The sequence below is a fragment of the Coregonus lavaretus genome (assembly GCF_964263955.1).
Source record: "Coregonus lavaretus genome assembly, contig: HAP1_SCAFFOLD_2795, whole genome shotgun sequence".
NCBI classification, from domain to species: domain Eukaryota; kingdom Metazoa; phylum Chordata; class Actinopteri; order Salmoniformes; family Salmonidae; genus Coregonus; species Coregonus lavaretus.
The window spans coordinates 20,178-34,832 of record NW_028156951.1 but is presented as its reverse complement, the minus strand read 5'-3'; the positions used below and the strand labels follow the sequence as shown (position 1 = coordinate 34,832).

The following is a 14,655-nucleotide window of genomic DNA, read 5'->3' as shown; positions in this document are numbered from 1 at the left end:
AGTCCGCTCATACTGAACTTTGATCATAAGGTTTATTCAGATCACAAGCTTTCAGCATAAGTGACAGGTGACATGCCCACCCGGAGAGCGACGCCTCAGAATGGCTGCTCTGCCTTCTCCTTCGTTTTTCCCCCTACTTATAAACAATGCAAAAAGATGCTCCCTCTTCTGGCCAATCACCAGTCTCCCCTGTCTACAACACACTTCCTGTCTGTTGCATGTGGCGTTACACTAAAACATTCCCTCTTGATACTAAAATCAACATTCTTTCAGTTCCACTTAAAAACATTTAACAAAAGCATAATCCCAATACACGACATTTCCCCCCTTCGAGACGAACAGTCTCGAAAACAAACAGAATAGGATTATGACAAGTGACAATTTATCTTATTGAGTATCTTTAACATTAAACCAAAAACATTCTTAGTGTATATACCTTTCTATGAAATATGAATAACTGTTTATGAAGTGTGTATACATTACTATGAAATATGAACAAATCTTTATGGAGTGTAAGAGCGAAAAACTGTCTGGCAACCTTCGTTCCAAATCCATCCATCAATCAAGACAGTAAAATTCTCTCACGGTCCCTCTGCCCCAGGCAACCACCACGGTACTCCAAATAAACTCATAAACAATGTAAATGCATTTGAAACTATGATGCAATTAAATACACATGTAAGCCCCTGCAAACAAAATCCTATCCAAAAAATATCCACTCTAAGGCTGGTCAACCCATTGGACCCTACAGTGGACCTCTCCCTGCCTAGACTCCCTGTCCCTAAGCATCACCGAAATAAACAAAAACATCTAAGATCCCCACATGTATCCAATAACATCAAACATCATTCTACAAAAATTAATACGTAAGAGTATGACACAATTATGTATTACACATCAAATATGTCTATATTTCATTGCAGACACTGGAATGTAGTCCACTACACTTCATCTCCCCGTAGTCTCTTCTTCCAATGGACTGTTGATGATGGAATCGGCCACACCCTCCTTGTTTCATCTCCTCCAGTCATATTGTCCTTTCATATTGTCCCTTCATATTGTCCTTTCATATTGTCCTTGTTTGAGTATTTCAATCTCCACATGTCCCCCAAATGCTTCTGGAAGAAAAAGAAAAGACCAAACAGTATCTTTTGCAAAACAAACACTTTCAAATTAAACATCAATATCAACTAAGAATATAAACATTTTACATTTTAGTGATTTAGCAGACGCTCTTATCCAGAGCGACTTACAGGAGCAATTAGGGTTAAGTGCCTTGCTCAAGGGCACATTAACGTCATTTAGCAGACGCTCTTAGCCAGAGCGACTCACAAATTGGTGCGTTCACCCTATAGCCAGTGGGATAACCACTTTACAATTTGGGGGGGGGGGGGGTTAGAAGGATTACTTTATCCTATCCCAGGTATTCCTTAAAGAGGTGGGGTTTCAAATGTCTCCGGAAGGTGGTGAGTGACTCCGCTGTCCTGGCGTCGTGAGGGAGCTTGTTCCACCATTGGGGTGCCAGAGCAGCGAACAGTTTTGACTGGGCTGAGCGGGAGCTATGCTTCCGCAGAGGAAGGGGAGCCAGCAGGCCAGAGGTGGATGAACGCAATGCCCTCGTTTGGGTGTAGGGACTGATCAGAGCCTGAAGGTACAGAGGTGCCGTTCCCCTCACTGCTCCATAGGCAAGCACCATGGTCTTGTAGCGGATGCGAGCTTCAACTGGAAGCCAGTGGAGTGTGCGGAGGAGGGGGGTGACATGAGAGAACTTGGGAAGGTTGAACACCAGACGGGCTGCGGCATTCTGGATGAGTTGTAGGGGTTTAATGGCACAGGCAGGGAGGCCAGCCAACAGCGAGTTGCAGTAGTCCAGACGGGAGATGACAAGTGCCTGGATTAGGACCTGTGCCGCTTCCTGTGTAAGGCAGGGTCGTACTCTCCGAATGTTGTAGAGCATGAACCTGCAGGAGCGGGTCACAGCCTTGATGTTGGCGGAGAACGACAGGGTGTTGTCCAGGGTCACGCCTAGGCTCTTCGCACTCTGGGAGGAGGACACAGCGGAGTTGTCAACCGTGATGGCGAGATCATGGAACGGGCAGTCCTTCCCCTGGAGGAAGAGCAGCTCCGTCTTGCCAGGGTTCAGCTTGAGGTGGTGATCCGTCATCCATACTGATATGTCTGCCAGACATGCAGAGATGCGATTCGCCACCTGGTTATCAGAAGGGGGAAAGGAGAAGATTAGTTGTGTATCGTCAGCGTAGCAATGATAGGAAAGGCCATGTGAGGATATGACAGAGCCAAGTGACTTGGTGTATAGGGAGAAAAGGAGAGGGCCTAGAACTGAGCCCTGGGGGACACCAGTGGTGAGAGCACGTGGTGCGGAGACAGCTTCTCGCCACGCCACTTGGTAGGAGCGACCGGTCAGGTAGGACGCAATCCAGGAGTGAGCCGCGCCGGAGATGCCCAGCTCGGAGAGGGTGGAGAGGAGGATCTGATGGTTCACAGTATCGAAGGCAGCAGACAGGTCTAGAAGGACAAGAGCAGAGGAGAGAGAGTTAGCTTTAGCAGTGCGGAGAGTCTCCGTGACACAGAGAAGAGCAGTCTCAGTTGAATGACCAGTCCTGAAAAATGATATATAATGAATGTATGAATCACATTAAATGATAGAATAATGAACTAGGATAATTATTCATTCATACACTTCCCCCCTTTGATTCATAAAATCATACCAAAATCACCCCAATATTGAAAAAATTATAATAATAATTGAAAAATGATCAAATAATCAAAAAGGATATTTATCCATCCAGTTCCACTTGTCCATCTTTATCCAGATCAGGAACAGTCAACACCGGTATCTGAGTGTTGTCTCCAGGCATCACTCTCCAACCTATCTCAATCTCATAGCTTTCTCAAAGGTCAGTAACAAATTACAAACATCACACAGTGCTATCAAAGCTGCCATTAAAATGCAATCCATCACTGCCCCTACTGGCCTACCTGATCTTGCAACCAAGACTTCGCTGACTTCCAGCTCCTTCAGATATACCAAATGCATCCCTTATATTCTTCAATGCATATATAACCCTAGTGATAATATCTGAACTATCTGGACTCAAAGTATAACTAGCATTATCAATATGATCTTCCCAAATATTACACCATACCATGGAAAAAGTCCCCCCTTCTCCCTTAGATTTATCCTTCAATGATAGACTTGAAGACTATGACATGTAGCCATGTCTCTTTTCATCCAATTTCAAATATAGCTTCAGATTTCTGTGTCCGGTGCTACCCCTCTTATAATGGTAGAAACCTCATATGGAAGCTTCAACGTTGACATGTAACAACATCCTGTCTATCCATAGGGTAAGAATATATATGCTTTATCACCACAAACCCTCCAAATATCTCTAAAATTCCCCATAGTCACATTGTCAGGCAAAAGCTAATCTTTTACCATCAAAGTCCTGCTCTTCTTACTACCTGGTACATAAAAAGTAACATATTTCTCATTACTACCCTTAAGGTCATGCATACCCAAAGTTATCATATAACATCACAATCTGATATTCCCATAAACATACCCCTTACCTCATATGTTTTATTAGAACAAAAACAACTTTTAGCCCTCAATGGTTACACCTCAAATGCTTCAGGGTTTGCTGTTACCTGATTTTACTTCACATCTAACAAATTCCCATAGGGTAATTCATTTAACCAAGAACACCTAAACCTAGGCTTCAACAAATGTTTTGACAACGACATTATTTTATCTGTTACTGAATGTTGTTGCTGATACAACAGTCATGACAAAGCATAAGATTGACACATACTTGATAGAGGTCGAGCGACCGTCTCTAACATGTTTGACTGGAATTCTCAACAGACATGGACCCTCAAGATTCCTCACTGATATTACAGAATGAGCTGCTGGAACCTGCCCATCTATCTCTAATTTTCACAACAGAAGAATCAAACCACATGCATATAGTTTCTCTCTTCCCTAACGAGCGGTACTGATCAGATACCTCTCCTTGTCTGTCATTAAAATCAAAGACCTCATCCTGTACCTCCATGATGAATCTATATTCTCTCTACTAATATCTGTTCTCCTATTTTAACCCTATTCGTACTATCATTGACAGCACTCTCCATCCGTAACATAAACCTGAGTCCTTCTTGCGACCCCCTTTAATTTCAGAAAAGTTGTTGTCGGTGTCATACTTCCTACATTTGCTATTGCCATCGTATCATTAATCCCTTCCAAAGTTACCATTAAAGTAGTTGATTTAGTTGATGTATCAACCTTAATTATTTCTAGTGCGAAAGTTCCCGATATCCTCTGTGTATTATCTACTGTTGGAGTGACTACTGTAATCTACTCCTCCTTTGGTGACTGCGGAAGCTTCGACAGACTTCAAATCTTCCATTATAAGCGTCACTTTATGAATTACATAGCCTTTTAACCAATAATTCTTAACCGGAACAAATTTTAATGCTTGCACTAGATAAGTACACATATACAGTGGGGAAAAAAAGTATTTAGTCAGCCACCAATTGTGCATGTTCTCCCACTTAAAAAGATGAGAGAGTCCTGTAATTTTCATCATAGGTACACGTCAACTATGACAGACAAATTGAGAAAAAAAAATCCAGAAAATCACATTGTAGGATTTTTAATGAATTTATTTGCAAATTATGGTGGAAAATAAGTATTTGGTCACCTAGAAACAAGCAAGATTTCTGGCTCTCACAGACCTGTAACTTCTTCTTTAAGAGGCTCCTCTGTCCTCCACTCGTTACCTGTATTAATGGCACCTGTTTGAACTTTTTATCAGTATAAAAGACACCTGTCCACAACCTCAAACAGTCAAACTCCAAACTCCACTATGGCCAAGACCAATGAGCTGTCAAAGGACACCAGAAACAAAATTGTAGACCTGCACCAGGCTGGGAAGACTGAATCTGCAATAGGTAAGCAGCTTGGTTTGAAGAAATCAACTGTGGGAGCAATTATTAGGAAATGGAAGACATACAAGACCACTGATAATCTCCCTCGATCTGGGGCTCCACGCAAGATCTCACCCCGTGGGGTCAAAATGATCACAAGAACGGTGAGCAAAAATCCCTGAACCACACAGGGGGACCTAGTGAATGACCTGCAGAGAGCTGGGACCAAAGTAACAAAGCCTACCATCAGTAACACACTACGCCGCCAGGGACTCAAATCCTGCAGTGCAAGACGTGTCCCCCTGCTTAAGCCAGTACATGTCCAGGCCCGTCTGAAGTTTGCTAGAGTGCATTTGGATGATCCAGAAGAGGATTGGGAGAATGTCATATGGTCAGATGAAACCAAAATATAACTTTTTGGTAAAAACTCAACTCGTCGTGTTTGGAGGACAAAGAATGCTGAGTTGCATCCAAAGAACACCATACCTACTGTGAAGCATGGGGGTGGAAACATCATGCTTTGGGGCTGTTTTTCTGCAAATGGACCAGGACGACTGATCCGTGTAAAGGAAATAATGAATGGGGCCATGTATCGTGAGATTTTGAGTGAAAACCTCCTTCCATCAGCAAGGGCATTGAAGATTAAACGTGGCTGGATCTTTCAGCATGACAATGATCCCAAACACACCGCCCGGGCAACGAAGGAGTGGCTTCGTAAGAAGCATTTCAAGGTCCTGGAGTGGCCTAGCCAGTCTCCAGATCTCAACCCCATAGAAAATATTTGGAGGGAGTTGAAAGTCCGTGTTGCCCAGCGACAGCCCCAAAACATCACTGCTCTAGAGGAGATCTGCATGGAGGAATGGGCCAAAATACCAGCAACAGTGTGTGAAAACCTTGTGAAGACTTACAGAAAACGTTGGACCTGTGTCATTGCCAACAAAGGGTATATAACAAAGCATTGAGAAACTTTTGTTATTGACCAAATACTTATTTTCCACCATAATTTGCAAATAAATTCATTAAAAATCCTACAATGTGATTTTCTGGATTTTCTTTTCTCATTTTGTCTGTCATAGTTGACGTGTACCTATGATGAAAATTACAGGCCTCTCTCATCTTTTTAAGTGGGAGAACTTGCACAATTGGTGGCTGACTAAATACTTTTTTTCCCCACTGTATTCTCCCTGATCTTTCTCTGTAATATTATGCAAAATGAATGAACAGTCACTCATAACCCTCTTCCACTTCATATCGTTGTACAAACTATACCTCCTTTGACCAAGTGCAACAGGTTCTACATCTGGTCCTGATAACAATACTTATTCTCCATAATTATCTCTCCATGTGGGAGGGACGTCCCCATCCTAACCCTAATAAGTATTTTTCCTCTAAAATTGGTGCTGGAGCTATTGGTTCCCTTATAATCAAATGCGATATATTTATGGCTTTAATAACTATCAATGTTGAAAGAGTTAAATTGCTTCTCACTGTTGTTTTAATAGACTGAAGTGTTAATGTCCTTATTGTTACTTCATCCATTTTCCCCAAAGAAAAGTTGTCTTTGCTTGTACTTCCATCTATCACCACTAGTGTCACTTTTTCCCAACTCTCAGTCCTACCTGTAATCCCTGACTTTCAAACTTTTGATTATAAAAAATACACCTATAATTACCTTGATCTCCCTACTCTAAAGTGTCCTTCACCACTGTTCTCTCTCTCTTACTACTAACTTTGAAACTTAGCTTACTGTCTTAGAGTTCCTTCAACCTAGTTCTCCTAACTTTTTTAATCTAATCTTTTCTCCTAACCTTTAAAAACATTTTCCACTGATTTATTCACAAAATCCCTTTACCACCAATTTTTAGAATATGTGATTGGGAAAGCCCCCCCTGCTTCTGACTTCTTTACACACAGACTTGGCAAACGACTAAACACCTTTTAGCCTAGCCTGAAATCTCTTGGTGTAAGAATGTAACCCAGAATAACAGTCACCCCTTTTAACTTTATTTTTCAGACAGATTGTCTAATAGGCAGTCTAATAGATTATCATCCTTCCTATGATATTATCTTTTTAAGCAAATATAATTCCCAAAAACCCTACTTTTAAAAATCCTCTACCAGACATCCGTCTAGTGTACATCTTATTGTACAATTCAATTTAAACAATGCATCTCTTCCCAACACTGCAATAACAGTATCTTCTAATATTAGTATGTCTATTTTAATTTCTCTTTGAGTTCGTATAGCATAGCTCCATTGGTTCCTTAAGAGTAATTAACTGTTTTACTACCTCAAATCCCTATCCTAATTAGTTAATTTTACATAGTAAGATGTTTAACCTCTTTAGGCTGAACACAGATAAAAGCTTTTACACTATTCACCATCACTTCTCATAGTCCTCTGGTTTTACTTCAATTGTTAGATATTTTCTCTTCTTCTCTAATCGGTGCTATCAGCTGACACCCCCCCTTCGTATCTTCTAGCACTCTAGAATCCTTAGGGTTCACCTGGAGAACAGGTGATCTTGAATGGCCCCTGTATCTTCCTTAAAAATTTTCTCTGTTGTTTCCTCCTGACCCATTGCACTCACAGGTAAAGTGACCAATCTGTCCATAATTATAACAGTCTTCTGAAAGTTGCTGGAAGTGTAGCTGAAATCTTCCTCCTCCTTCTAAGCCTTCTCGTCCTCTTCCTCTCCAACTCTGTGTCTGTCCAGAAACTATCTGTGGATATGGAACACCTGGTACCCCCCTTGGCTGGTACAATTGCATTTGATATTGTTCAGTTGAAGCTGTAACAGTGATTGTTGATTTGGTTCACTCTGATTCTTCATAACCAAAGCTTCTCTTCTCCACCAGTTGTATGATTGAGTTTTTTGAGAGTTTCGTGATCCTGTTCTTTCTTGCTGTTGACATATCAGGATTCTTCAAAAGCTTATATTCTAAGTTCTGTCCTCAAAATATCATCTTCCATCATCTTCTTACTATTTCTTCAACTTCTTGGCCTCAATGTATTCTTCTTCTCCTCCAATTCTTGGGATTATTTTCTCAGCAGGTTTTCTCCTTGTCTCTTCAGCGTCTCGAGCTGTTCCTCTAGCTCTCTTACCTCTCCCAAAGTCCTCGCTTCCTCCAGGCCTGATAAGCATCGGTCTATATCTCCTTCTATTTATTCTGTGCCAGTCCTTATAGGACAAACTCCTTTTGAATACACAGCACCTTCAGTCTCCTATTTCTCACTGTCTTCATCTGAACTCGAATCTCTTGTATCCTTCTTCCTTCAACTTCCATCAGAGATGAAATCTCTAGTATCCTTCTTCTTTCCTCTCTTGCCAACTTCCTTCTGATCACAGAGTCATATCCACCCATGACCTCTTCTCAATCACTCTCATCTTCATCATCCTCGTCTTCTTTAACCTCACTCTTCTCTTTCAGACATCTCATGTTCTTCCTTCTGGAGTTTTGGATTCATCTTTCTGGTCGTTTCTGCTTGTCCTCTATCTATTATTCATCTTCATCTCTGATGCAGCAATCACCCTCCTGGATGATCACTGGAAGCTGAGGATAAACATCCCTAAGCTCTACTTCCCTTAGCCTTATCTCTATAGCTTTGTTTATCTTATCGCTCGAATCTTTTATCAGTTTTTGTTTGAGAATGAAGGGCAACTTTTGTTTCACTTGCCGGATAACCTCGCAATACTTTAGTTAAAGGATTACCATTTTGCACTATATCAACCGGTGTACTGACTTTTATAGCCTTGATGTCGTTTTTCCCCATTGTAACAACCCTTTTATATTCCTTTATCGTGAATTATTTTATTTTAGACTATATAGCCTATGGCTTCCCCCCTTCAATTATTAATATAACCTAAACAACCCAAAATATAAATCAATCAAAATATGAATATTAAAAAATTCAATTAAATGTTTTATTCAAAAACCATTTCTAATTAAAATAAAAAATCAATTAAAAAATCAATTAAAAATTATGAATAATTTAAAACCAATTTTTTATTTCTATATCCTAACTTACCCATTTATCAATTAGGCTATCTTACCACAATCCATCAGGAAAGTAAATGTAACCATAAACTCCATTGTTTAATATGCACCCAAGTATCTTAATTCCAGAATACTGTCAGTACCTGATTTCCAACCGAACTGTAATCCAGCCCAGTGATGCACAGAGACTCCAAAATGCAAATTTTATTCAAATCAGTATTTGCCAAGCCTATGTGAAATTTTCATAACATCACATATCCTGTTAGGGGAAGATTTTGTGAACTAGCCTGATATCTGATCCTCTGCCTCGTCACAACTTGTCACGTGACGCACGTCAGTCACACGTTAGCCCCTCCTCTCTCCTGTCGTATCGTCCTATTGCTCCTCACATATGACAGAAGAACAGAGACACAGAAAAAGATTTTAGTAGTTACTGCAATCACTGAGTTATCTCAACCATATTCAACATTCCTTCGTTCACCCATTATTCACTCTAAGACTAAACTCAGAACTAAATAGATCGCTCAAAAACATTTTTATTTTATTTTAATCCGTCATTTAATTTAATTCATTATACTCCGTCAACATATATTTAATGTATAAATTCACTACATTTCAACAAATAGTTTCATGTTCAAACACCAGCCGCTTTAAACTATAAGATTCGTGTTAAAATCTCTCTTCTTTGTTCCCTCGTCTGTGTCTCTCTGTCTCCCCCTGAGACACAGCCCAACAGAACTATGACACGTTACCCACAATCCCGTTTTGTAGTTTTAGTAAACAACATTTTGTAGTTTTTTAGTACCGGAACCAAACGTCTCATAATCTCGTGCCATAAACTACAACTCCCACGTTTTGTAGTGTAGTGTCATAAAATTAAACGCATGCGCAAATGCATCCAATGATACGATTCTCAGACAATAGAACGATAGCATTACGCTACAGCTTCACTATTTTATACCTTATACTCACACAATTACACATAACAGAGCTCACATTTGCGTAGAACTTTGAATTCTACACACACATACATATTTTAAGAGGCTTATCCTATCGCAATAGGACCTCTAAGGATACGTTAGCATGTAGCACACAACACAATTAGCATTTAGCATTAACATTAGCCTTAGCCTTTAGCTAACTGTGGCCTACCACGCCCTAAGTAACCTTGCATTGTGCCTAAATCATTGTCCATATATCACCTGCTAACTTTATGCTGCCGTAAGTTCTGGATAATCATATGAGCGGTTACCCCAAACGAATAATCCGTCGACTATAAGATGAGCATAACATACAATATCATCGTCCACCTCATGGTTCCCAGAACCAACCTGACCCCACACTAGCGCGTTGCCCGGATTTATGGCCCACTCCTAAAGAGTCGCCTCGTTTTCGAGGTCTTTAACAGATCCACAATGCTCTAATTGCATACGTATCCCTGACTTCATTCTGCCAATATCTGCCGTTAATATCTCTACCATCGATTGCTCTAAAATTCCAAGCCTACTCTCCCCCTTTTTGCCCTGTCTACCAGTGCAACAATTGATAATGATTAGCCAGACCTCCAGTCATCAGCAATAACGCCACACGAGGCACGGTCGTATGGTACATCTCTCCAGTGTACACAAGCAGTATCAAAACGAACAACTTAGCTGTGAGGAACACTCACCCTTGTCTGGTCATGACTCCAGACCGAAGTTAGCTTGGTGGCTACGAATGAGCAAAGGAGAGATGCAGACCAGCCCCACGTTGGGCGCCATTTGTCGTATCGGGTGAATGGTGGCAATTATTGCTGATGAACAAAGGAGTCCGCTCATACTGAACTTTGATCATAAGGTTTATTCAGATCACAAGCTTTAGCATAAGTGACAGGTGACATGCCCACCCGGAGAGCGACGCCTCAGAATGGCTGCTCTGCCTTCTCCTTCGTTTTTCCCCCTACTTATAAACAATGCAAAAAGATGCTCCCTCTTCTGGCCAATCACCAGTCTCCCCTGTCTACAACACACTTCCTGTCTGTTGTATGTGGCGTTACACTAAAACATTCCCTCTTGATACTAAAATCAACATTCTTTCAGTTCCACTTAAAAACATTTAACAAAAGCATAATCCCAATACACGACAAAACTGTTTTGAGCCACTGGCGCAAGGACCTGCAATTTTTATATTGATTGTCATATCCAGTCTTTTCGGTGAGCCGGATCATTTGGCTCCGTTCACGTAAAAGAGAAGGGCTCATTTGGCTCCCAAACGGCTCTTCGTTCAAAATGCTTAAACATCGACCTAGAAGCATGAAAAAAAGTGCAAATCTCTAATGTAAAGCCCCAAAATTAGGCTATTATTATGTCAGATCGTCAAATACATTTTTACCTGGCCAAATTATTAGATATCCTGCAAAACAATGGGGGTTTTTTATGCACTGAAAAAAATCAGCATGGACCAGATTGCCGTGCTCTCCCCACTATTTATTGTTTCTGCAGTGAGGACTCCCCCTCTTTATAATGATCGTGTCATTTATCTGCAGAAACAATAAATAGCACGCCAAAAAAGCAGTAGTAGCAGTATGCAAATCAGGGAGCCAAATGAACAACTCTTTCACCAATGTGCTTCGGTTCCCGACGTTCACCAAAAAGATCAGTTCAAAAAGTGCTGTTAATTCGCAAACGACCTATCGCTAAGAGCCGATTTATGCTTGATCCGAAATGTGGTCAAAGGATGGTGTGGCGGAATTGCGGGGCCCCCAGAGGCCAAATTGAGCTCGGTGTGTATCGCTGTGCGCCTCTAAAATGTTTTAACGATGCGGATGGCTCCGTATAGCTCCGCATTGTATAAACACAAACTCACTTCCTTGACAACTTACTTCACAACAGCCCTGCGCTGGTCTGCGAAGCGCAAGAAGTATGAATGCCCTGACATCCAATGCAGATGTCAGATTGACCATGTAGCGCCTTAAATGGTTTGACACTGGTTGTGGCGGAGGGATTTCATGACCTGGCCGTGGTGTTTGCCCTGCTAGCTAAATCATGTGAGGCAAGAAGACACCAACTAAACCACTGGCCGCATGTAAGTTATAAGAGAAGTCGACAATTTAGGTTGAATTATTGCGTTAATATACTGTTATTATAATGTCACAAAATGTATCAGACTTTTTTGCAGCTATCCAATACAACTAGCTAGCTAACTAGAGAGCACGAGCGAGCCCAGTCCGTGTTCACTAGCTCGCTCGCTAGCTAGGTTGGAAAATGTGGTTGGCTAGCTAGCTTTCTTAATTTCAGTTCACTTATTTGAAATATTGTAAAATATCACACAATTGTATTGTGCATTAAAAAGCCTGCTTCTCTTCTTGGAAAATGGTTTTGATGAGTTTGTTGAGCTAGCTAAATGCAAGAAGCCAGAAACCAGATGTTGTATGCACATGTATTCCGCAACATGATTCCAACAAACCTCAGAAGCTATCGAGACAGATAATAATATTGTAGCGGCCCGCACAGACAGCTGTGTGTTATGTGCTGTTCGTTGGTTGTGTTGTACTTACCAGTACCCAGTGTTCGTGGGGTCCGACATGCCAGTCAACCTGCTATCTGAGTTTGGTTAATAAACCGGGAATTCGTAAACTCAAACCTCTGTCTGGACAATTGTTCATTTATGATCATTACAATATTTTCTAACGTTCGTTCTGTCTAGAAGGCAGGTGAGAAAGAAGGCGCTTGCAAACGAGAGCGGTAAAAACAAAACAAAAATTACCGCCCGAACAGGGACTTGAACCCTGGACCCTCAGATTAAAAGTCTGATGCTCTACCGACTGAGCTATCCGGGCTCTGACATGCAGAGAAAATTTAAATATCTTGATTTTAGAAGTTGTAGCTAGATCACATCTAAACTTGTTAGGAAAGTGAGCCGTTCGCAACTGTTGCCGAAGACGTTGCATTCTTTCTGTGTTGCTCTGCGCAAGAGCTAGGGGACACTTTCCTACCACATAGCTAACGTTACAGTAAGTGTATTGCAGTCAGCATCGTAACGTTTATACCACAGATGAATAGGTTACTAGCTTTGGTTTTACCCACAGGTGAATAGGAACTGTTACCGTATCTTTGGTTATGCTAACGTTAACTTAGCTAGCTACTGTAGCTATCATAGCTCGCAATAGAGTGTTCCATTTCATTCTGTGGTCAGCTAACCTAGCGGTGCAAATATGCACCATTGTCCATGTGTAAGTGTTAATATGCACCGAAAAACTACTGTCAGCCTCTGTGTTGTTCCTTTCATCTCCATTTATTGACAATTCAGTGTTTTCATCAGATCAATATACGTACTTTATTAACGTCATTATTGTTCACGTCATTAACGTGAGCAAAAAAAACTGCGACTAATGTATAGTGTGAGTTTTTTTTTGGGGGGGGGGGGTCTCAAGTTTAGAACGTAAATGAAAGACCTGTTTTGATCAGATGAAAGGGGAGAAAAATGTACAGGCCCCAGCGAGATTTGAACTCGCGACCCCTGGTTTACAAGACCAGTGCTCTAACCCCTGAGCTATGGAGCCCTGTTCTGTTGAGGCTGAAGCGCAAACTCTTTTTGAATATGGCCTGGACAGCCTTTCATTCGAGCTCTATAAATGTTCTGAAAATATTTTATGTTTGCTTGCAAAGGCCTAAATTGATCGCTTTGATTGTATTGTAAAAACATCTCTGTCAGTATTTTAAATCACCACGATAAAGACAAAAAAATATCCTGCATTCTGACTTGCAATGTGTTTTCAACTTCAACCACTAGATGGCGTCGAAGAACTGCATTTGTCAACAAGCCGTTCAGAAGTTGTTTGTAGCCAGTCATTTGTTGCGCTCAAGTGGATAATTAAGCAATAAGGCCCGAGGGGGTGTGGTATATGGCCAATATACCACAGCTAAGCGCTGTTCTTTAGCATGACACAACGCGGAGTGCCTGGATACAGCCCTTAGCTGTGGTATATTGGCCATATACCACAAACCCCAGAGGTGCCTTATTGCTATTATAAACTGGTTACCAACATAATTAGAGCTGTAAAAATACATATTTTGTCATACCAGTGATACACAGTCTGATATACCACGGCTGTCAGCCAATCAGCATTCAGGGCTCGAACCACCCAGTTTATAACAGACCTTTTACCACGGGAAGAACAAACCATTTATTTTTACTGCTCTAAAAAGGTTAGTAACCAGTTTATAATAGCATTAAGGCACCTTGGGGGTTTGTGCTATATGGCCAATATTCACAGCTAAGGGCAGTATCCAGGCACTCTGCATTGCGTCATGGGTAAGAATAGCCCTTAGCCATGATATATTGGCCATTTACCACACCCCCTCGGGCCTTATTGCTTATGTATAGACTACATATATATTCACAGTCCAGACCAGTATTTACTACTTTACTCGTGCTTTTGCACGGCAGTCTTTCAATGGGAAAACTTGGCTAAAACCTAAATCTATCTTCTCCAGTCATTCTCTGTAACCACTGCACTGACCATTGAATACAGAATGTGCACACAAATAAATAATCCTTTAGTTGGCATAGCCTATAAAGCAACACTATGCACCTTAGTATTTTTGTGTTTGCTTATGCATTTACAATTTGGGATAACTAGGGCGGATCTGCACCAGTGGCGTACTACTTTGGGAGTTCAATGCACCTGACTGGCTTGCAAAGACAGCCTCCTATGGCTTTGGGC

The 14,655-nt window shown here is 41.2% G+C and overlaps 1 protein-coding gene across 2 annotated transcripts; it reads right to left on the bottom strand.

The window, feature by feature from the left end:
• Nucleotides 1-14: 14 nt before the first annotated feature.
• LOC311125998 (uncharacterized protein) lies at nucleotides 15-10,867 on the bottom strand. 2 transcript variants are annotated; one of them, XM_084200022.1, is made up of 3 exons: nucleotides 10,621-10,867; nucleotides 2,359-2,526; nucleotides 15-2,209 (listed from the first exon to the last, which is right to left on the bottom strand). In XM_084200022.1, the coding sequence occupies exon 3, from the start codon at nucleotides 2,162-2,164 to the stop codon at nucleotides 1,415-1,417; it is 750 nt and encodes a 249-aa protein (XP_084056148.1). In that variant the 5' UTR covers nucleotides 2,165-2,209; nucleotides 2,359-2,526; nucleotides 10,621-10,867; the 3' UTR covers nucleotides 15-1,414. The 2 variants fall into 2 exon arrangements, with proteins under 2 accessions (XP_084056148.1, XP_084056147.1); XM_084200021.1 differs by having other exon boundaries at nucleotides 15-2,526.
• Between the last annotated feature and the right edge of the window lie 3,788 nt (nucleotides 10,868-14,655).

Bases quoted from the DNA above. Each gene is read 5' to 3' on its own strand.
- LOC311125998 (XM_084200021.1), bottom strand. From the start codon at position 2,164: ATGACGGATCACCACCTCAAGCTGAACCCTGGCAAGACGGAGCTGCTC.